General features: G+C 39.9%; 2 protein-coding genes across 7 annotated transcripts in view; both read left to right on the top strand.

Moving 5' to 3' along the window:
- Positions 1 to 564: 564 nt before the first annotated feature.
- Positions 565 to 5,989, top strand: LOC108747471 (kelch-like ECH-associated protein 1). Of its 6 annotated transcripts, none has more exons than XM_018484966.1 (7): positions 565 to 592; positions 2,196 to 2,505; positions 3,078 to 3,242; positions 3,539 to 4,206; positions 4,862 to 5,110; positions 5,408 to 5,706; positions 5,802 to 5,989. In XM_018484966.1, exons 2-7 carry the CDS (start codon positions 2,206 to 2,208, stop codon positions 5,987 to 5,989), a joined length of 1,869 nt encoding a protein of 622 aa, XP_018340468.1. In that variant the 5' UTR covers positions 565 to 592; positions 2,196 to 2,205. The 6 variants fall into 6 exon arrangements, with proteins under 6 accessions (XP_018340468.1, XP_018340466.1, XP_018340465.1 ...); XM_018484964.1 differs by lacking the exon at positions 565 to 592 and adding an exon at positions 606 to 1,644; XM_018484963.1 differs by lacking the exon at positions 565 to 592 and adding an exon at positions 606 to 1,426.
- Positions 5,990 to 6,622: 633 nt separating this feature from the next.
- LOC108747472 overlaps positions 6,623 to 7,631 on the top strand; it is a 2,014-nt gene continuing 1,005 nt past the window's right edge. Inside the window, exons 1-3 of the mRNA XM_018484969.1 lie at positions 6,623 to 6,870; positions 6,947 to 7,094; positions 7,261 to 7,509. Of these exons, the coding sequence (XP_018340471.1) occupies positions 6,816 to 6,870; positions 6,947 to 7,094; positions 7,261 to 7,509 (452 nt within the window). The 5' untranslated portion in view covers positions 6,623 to 6,815. The remainder of the gene's footprint in view (positions 6,871 to 6,946; positions 7,095 to 7,260; positions 7,510 to 7,631) is intronic.

The following is a 7,631-nucleotide window of genomic DNA, read 5'->3' on the forward strand; positions in this document are numbered from 1 at the left end:
AGAGAGAGAATTACAAAAGTGAGCGAATTTCTCAGAATATTTATAATTCCATTGTGAACATCTACTGAATAATTTGCTCACTTCGTAATTTTCACTCCATTTATTATAAAAACACAATCGCAGGCTCCGAACAGCGAAGTTGGAACTCCTTTTTGTCCTAACAATAAGATGAAAAATCTATAAAATTCCAGGGAGATCTCGGTATCGCGAAATACATTCGTTTACAATTCGAGTTTCGCGTCTCCGACGGATTTCCCGGAGTCTTCTCTTCAACGCGAAACGAGTCCGCGAGCATTTAATTTCACGGATATCGAACAGAGATCTCCCCCAGATCTCCGATCGCGCTTGCTGAAATCTCGGGGAACAACCCGGCGCAAGTCGAAGAAGCATTCGCTGAAAATCATCCTTCTCTGCGCAGCTGATTTCTCTTAAACGCGCCTCACGCCGTCCATCGCGCGATTCATCGGCCGTATATATATATATATATATATATTTATTTATTACCGAGTCACCGTCAGGGTCGCGGTGGATTATTAGCCGAGCCAGCCAACCAGTTAACGTTGGCCGACCGCTATCAGCGGCGCGGACAAAGGTACACCGGCGTATCTACGGTACAAATCGTGACGAAGCGATCTCGGGTTTTCGCGCCGCCGGCAGCGGCGGCGGCGGCGGCGGCGACGGAGCGACGGTGACGACGGCGACGGTGACAGTCACTGACAGTAAGCGGTCGGCGGCAACGAGAAGAAATCCCGCCCGCGCCGCTCCGAATTCCGACTTCCGACTTCGTCGTAATTGATGTCTGTGATTGATCGCGATTCGTGTGGCGGTGGAAACACGTGCTTATGCAAATTGCACGAAGCGACTCGGTCGGCTGGCTCAAGTCACGAGAAGAGACATTTGTATAGTAAAAGTGAAAAACCTCTAACCTCTCGCTCCCTCCCACGGAGGTTATCATAGGATCTGAGATTGAAAATTCAAACGCATGGTACTGCGGTCCTTTTCTTCGATCGGAAAATCAATGACTTTACTCTGACGTCACGAGAGTTTCAAGATGATAATTCTTTATTACAAAGTTTCACCGTTCATCGACGTTTAAGAATCGTCAAGATAAAGTCATTTCGATTTTGATTTTGATTTTTTTTATTTTTTTTTTTGGGGGGTTGATTTTCGTGTTCCCTTGCCCTTGGGTGTCGCCGTCGGCCTGTCACCCGTCGTTCGTTCGCTCGGTGACGCCGCATCTATCGGAGCAGGGCCGAAGCCCGGAGGTGGAGGATGCCTGCGTCATCGTGTATCATCGGCGAGATCGATCGTGAAACATGATCACGCCGCCTTACTTCTATCCGCCGCATTTATCCATCTCGCTCGCGCGTCCACGTCGGTGACTCCTCGACGAAGGTAGATTGCCCTGGTGATCTGGGCAGGCCGGGTAAGTGCTATGCGTACGCGAGATGTTACGCGCGCGCGCGCGCGCGCGGAGAGGCGATCTCGGGCGATCATCTCCGTGACGGATTTCATCGTTGGAAACCATCCCGCGATCACGTGCGACGATTTTGCGACACCATGTATTGAGTGACTCGCGTCGCGCGATTACGCTGCTTATTATTGCGCGTGACGGCCTCCGCGGCTTTTCCGCACGATACCTAGGTCTGTCTTTTTTTTTTTTTCATTCCCGCACTACGCTACACCACGCACTTGCATGCACTGCACCACTTACATCTCTCTCATTCTCTCGTTTTCGCTGGATATCAAACGTATACCTACCTCACTTTTAAGTTCCTAAAGTGTACTACCCAAGGAACACGCAAAAGTCAATAAAAAATCAAGAGGACCCTACTTTGATTCTGATGAAGATTCTGAATGTCTAAAAACAGTCAGATTTTGCAACGAAAAATTATCATTTTGATTTTCACGACGTCAAAATTAAGTTATTTTGACACTTTCTTTTGATTTGGGATGTTCCTTGAGTAGTTCAGGCAGAGAAAACAGATCTAACGGGGGTACGCCGTCGCGATGCTGTTGTTGTTGTTGTTGTCGGTCCGTCAGAATGTGATGGAAACACCGGTCTCGGGGAACGGGTGATAGCTCCGTGACTTGGACGAGTTCCGGGAAGGAAAGGAGAATCGAGCGGAGTGCGTACGCGCGCGCGATGACGCGAACGTATGTAAATATCTAAAGGCGCAATTCTCGCTTTGCAGCTCTACTTTAATGGATGGAGAGAAAGATTGTCAATGGAAGAAAGAGGCCCGGGACGATGCTCCGTCGCCGGGTGCTGTTCCGTTCGCGTCAGGGGAGGAAACGGATTGGGAAGGCATGCTCAACACGGAGCGGCAGCGGGGTGACCTCGGGGACATGACGTTCTGCATGGCCAACTACCTGAAGGAGACTATGAAGATGATGTTTATGATGCGCAGCCATCATATGCTGACTGACGTGATACTGGAAGTCGGTACCGAACTGTTTCACGCACATAAAGTTATTTTAGCAGCAGCTAGTCCTTACTTTAAGGTAAGCTTGATAGCTGTATGCAAATCAAGTGCTTTGCATTTAGTGATACAAGCCAATACAAGTGTCGTTCTATCTTTGTTAGTTTCTGAATGTCAAGAAAGAATGATGTTTGCGTCAACTTGTGTCACTAAATGCAAAGCAGCCAGCGTTACACTCGAGATTTTCTTGGTAACATAATTTATGTTTGTTTCTATCAGTGTAGATTAACTTTAATCTCTCGGTTCAACTTACTCTTCATCTTTTTCTAAGTCTTGGAACTAGAAAAAGGTGAAGAATCTATATTGGTAGAAATGAGCATTCTTGACATGATATTGGCTCAAAATATATTCTAATGTTTAACCAGTGAATCGTTATCAGGATTGCTTTTTATTGCTGAACTATATATAGACTACACTAGAACTTCTTGCTTTTGTCAAGTTTCAAATATATATTTCACTTTGAGTACAAACAGTTTACCTTTAAAGCGCTGATAGACTTTCAATTTGTTTGCTTATTTTTTACTTGCAAAGGAGTTTATGGAATTAGAATGGATGAAGATTATTAGTTGATGTTGACTAGCTTTAACATTTCAGGCAATGTTTACTGGAGGATTGAAGGAATGCGAGATGACAAGAGTGAAGCTCCAGGGTGTTTGTCCAACTACGATGGCTCGCTTAATGTACTTCATGTATACTGGTCAAATAAGAGTTACTGAGATTACTGTATGTTCGCTGCTGTCAGCAGCTACCATGTTCCAGGTACGTAAACAAATAATTTTAAAGAAAATAAACATATAAAACAAAGAATTGTATCAAATACCGCAGAGTACAGACTAGTAGTAATATTACATCAATGTTATAATTTTCTACTCAATAGTATAACTGGTAAGTTCGTATAACACATGTTATTGCATTTATATTGTTAAATGAAAAATTAGAATATTGACTGTTATTTTATTTTCTGAATGTAAATAGATTAATTAATATATTGATATAGGATTTGATATCTACTGATTTAATGTTTGATAAAAAAAAAAATGTGTATTTTCATGCAGGTTAGCAATGTGATAGATGCGTGTAGTGTTTTTCTGGAAAGACAACTCGATCCCACAAACGCGATTGGCATCGCCAACTTTGCTGAGCAGCACGGTTGCCATGATCTGTACCATAAGGCGAATCAATTCATTGTTCAGCACTTTAACCAGATATGCCAAGAGGAGGAGTTCTTGCAACTGTCCGCCATACAGTTGGTGACGCTCATCAGAAAGGACGAGTTGAATGTACAAGAGGAAAGGGAGGTTTACAACGCTGTGCTGAAGTGGGTCAAGTATAACGAAGAGGCGAGGCGGCCCAAGATGGAACATATACTGCACGCGGTACGTTGCCAGTACCTCACGCCAAACTTTCTACGGGAGCAGATGAAAAATTGCGACGTGCTGAAGAAGGTGCCAGCGTGTCGCGAGTATCTGGCGCAGATCTTTAAAGACTTGACGTTGCACAAGAAGCCGGTTGTGAAAGAGCGTACGCCTAACACGCGGCGGGTAATATACATCGCCGGTGGTTTCTTCAAACACTCGCTCGATGTTCTAGAAGGCTACAACGCCGATGACAAGGCGTGGACGCAACACGCCAAGCTCATCGTTCCCAGATCTGGTTTAGGCGGTGCGTTTCTCAAGGGAATGTTCTACGCAGTCGGTGGGAGACACAATTCACCGGGAAGCAGGTTAGCACTTGGACGCCGATTGTGTTCGATGTTTCGGAAGTATAGTAATATGAAGTGTTCGGAAAATTACCTGGAAAATCTTAAAAAACTCAAATTCTCAAGAAACTTTTCCTGCCTGAAGAAATAAAGGAATTCTTATGGAATTTTATTGAAACTCGAGAACTTTTTATAAAAATTATGTCTTTGATTTTGTTTCTATTTTGCGAAAATCAAAGTGCTATATTTTGGTACCAAAACGTGCCATGTAAGTTTGTTTTTTTTTAGATTTTTAAAATATCTTATTTAGACATCTATTTATATATTCTTTAAAAAAAATTCTCTTGAAAAATTAGAACGTGACACTTTTTATATTTATACTGAATTCTGTCTCCTTTATAAGTATTTTTATAAGAAATAGAAAATATAGCTAAAATTCAAATAATACATTTATTTTTACTTTAAAATACCTAAAAATACTCTAATTTTGGAGATCTACATAGAAATACATTAAAAAATCTGGAAATTTATGCTGCGATATATTAAATATAGTTATCAGATAATAACACATAAAAACAACATGAAAAATTATGATTGACATACCGCTTCACGCAGGTGGCTTCAAATGCGAACGTTAAACTTTGAAATATAACTAACAAAATCATACGACTTTTCTCAGGTATGACAGCGACTGGGTTGACAGGTATAATCCAATGACAGATCAATGGCGACCATGTAGCCCGATGTCGGTACCGAGGAATAGGGTCGGAGTCGCCGTTATGGACGGTCTATTGTATGCTGTGGGTGGCAGCGCAGGCGTTGAATATCACAATAGTGTCGAATGTTATGACCCGGATCAAGATACGTGGACCAGTGTAAAACCTATGCATATCAAGAGATTAGGCGTCGGAATAGCAGTAGTGAATAGGTACTATTTGTCAAAGCGTCGATATTCATTGAACGATAAAAATGTTAATCACATAATTGCTTATGAAAACAAAGGATTACATTTAAATTTTAAAGTAAATCATATTTAGCTGTGTGACATTAGTATGATAATTATATTACTAATTGCAGTATTCTGAATGTCACATAAAAGACATACACCTTTTATTTTATTTAAAAATGAAAGGTGTATTTATATACCATTGTAATCATTAAAAGTTATACATATAATATGTTAAATCTTTATGGTATATAATGTAAAAAAATACATTTCTGACAGATTGCTTTACGCGATCGGTGGCTTCGACGGCAAGGACCGGCTCAGCTCAGTGGAATGTTACCATCCTGAGAATGATGAATGGACGATGGTATCACCTATGAAGTGCAGTCGCTCAGGAGCTGGTGTGGCCAGTCTGGGCCAGTATATATATGTTATAGGCGGATACGACGGAAAATCGCAATTGAATTCGGTAGAGAGGTACGACACGGAGCACGACATATGGGAGAACGTGAGCAGCGTCACCATCGCCCGCAGTGCTCTTAGCGTCACCATTCTTGACGGCAAACTATTCGCAATGGGTAAGTATGATTCTCTCAATCTTTGTCGAAATAATAAAGCTGTTTTTTTTAGAGAGGCATTTCATAAATAATGTACACATACGATTTTTTTTTAGGAGGATACGATGGTACGACGTTTTTAAATATAGTAGAAATTTACGACCCGATTCAGGATCAATGGGCCCAAGGTGTGCCTATGACATCAGGAAGATCCGGCCACGCTAGTGCAGTATCATATTATCAGTGTCCTATACATTGTGATCATTTGGACTATAATATCTCGCTAGAGAAACCGCCATCGTGATACACGGAACTGATATACTTTTTAGGAGACATTAAAAAAAGATAGTCAAATTTTTTCATTTGCGAAACAAACTGGGACTTTAAAATACAGTGCGAAACGAAGTTCCATACACTTGAACTGTGTGATATAAACTGGAAAGAATGGGGATATAAATTATCCTTCAATTGTTTGTAATTGAATTGAGCAGTGTATCATATAATACTTGGGACGTGTCATCAAACCGGACCATTATTTGGTTAGAAAATTTCAACTAGCTAATTGAAAACGCTTTCTCGATAAAAGAAAATAACTTTTATTATTTTGCAGTTTATCGAAGGACCAATTTATCTTATTCATTAGGATAAATGCGACTCGGCTATATTTTATAGCTTTATCGCTTTTTAATTATAGATAATTCTATAAATAATATAATGTATAGAAAAATAATATATAATGTATATATTCTTGTAGCGTAAGAAAATTATTTTCAAAAAAATATAGAAATTTTTTTTCTTATTAGTTTAGTGCTTAATTATCGCTATCTTTCGTAGCATTACTGTCGTCATCATAATCTCTATCGATTTGTTTTATTGAAATTTTTATCGAATTTATTATTGCGCGCCAATATCAGGCGTTAATACAAATTTATGTTAATATCGACTTGAATTTATCTAAATGCCAAAGCAGCACTTTTATAGAAAGTTATGCAAGCGATGCTTATGTGTTTAAAATGGACGTTTAGAGACAAAGATACAGCAGACAAATTCCTGCAACATTAAAGTAATCGAATTTCTGTAAAACAAATAGTCCTCGTATATCGTACTACAATAAAAAAAATTGTGATAGAATGGCGCATACGGGATGCAAGAAATATGTTATGTGTCCCATGTGCAAAGGCGCAGGTAGGAATTACACGATTGCGAATTCTTTTATAAATGCCAGTATTTATTTCGTGATAAAAACTGTCTTGAATAAAAGGTAAGTCTGCCTCACGTGCGGCGGTGGAAACGACTTCCTTATCTATTCAGCATGAGAATGCAAATTCATCACAAGTTGCAAAAACGCAATTTGTCGAAGTATATTCCGGGGCTTCGGGCGACCTACGTTTTCCCACGTTATCTGACAGGTACATCGAGCACGTTTAATTTCTTCGCATTTTATTAAAATTTTAACATGGGACAAATTATTGAATTAAGTCAAATTAGTAAATTACAAACAAAATATATTATATTGCATATAAATAGCAATAAACGTTGAATGTATTACTCATGTTCGAATATGTGTATTTTCAGTAATAAATATCCGAAGGTTAATCCTACGGATATTTATGGGGATTACGTATCTGTGCTGGAGAACGATTGTGTAGAAACACAAGAGGAATTCGCGAGTCCACATGAAGCATTGAAACACGCCATGCAGAGCTTAAAGCAGAATCAATGGCAAAGCAGTGTACCGGCTTTAACAAAGCTAATGCACATTTCGAGAATTCAACCGGAATTACTAGACTCCAACATGCCTCGTATATATCGAACATTATGCAGGTCATTGGAGCATCTCTATTATATATCTCCTCTCTAAATTCTTCTTAGAATGAGAATGTAATCTCATTCTAAAGAACGAAAATTAAGTCACTCTTGACAAAAAGTAGCGCAAATTTCAATCT

The sequence above is a fragment of the Trachymyrmex septentrionalis genome, unplaced genomic scaffold (assembly GCF_001594115.1).
Source record: "Trachymyrmex septentrionalis isolate Tsep2-gDNA-1 unplaced genomic scaffold, Tsep1.0 scaffold2, whole genome shotgun sequence".
Classification (NCBI taxonomy): Eukaryota; Metazoa; Arthropoda; class Insecta; order Hymenoptera; family Formicidae; genus Trachymyrmex; species Trachymyrmex septentrionalis.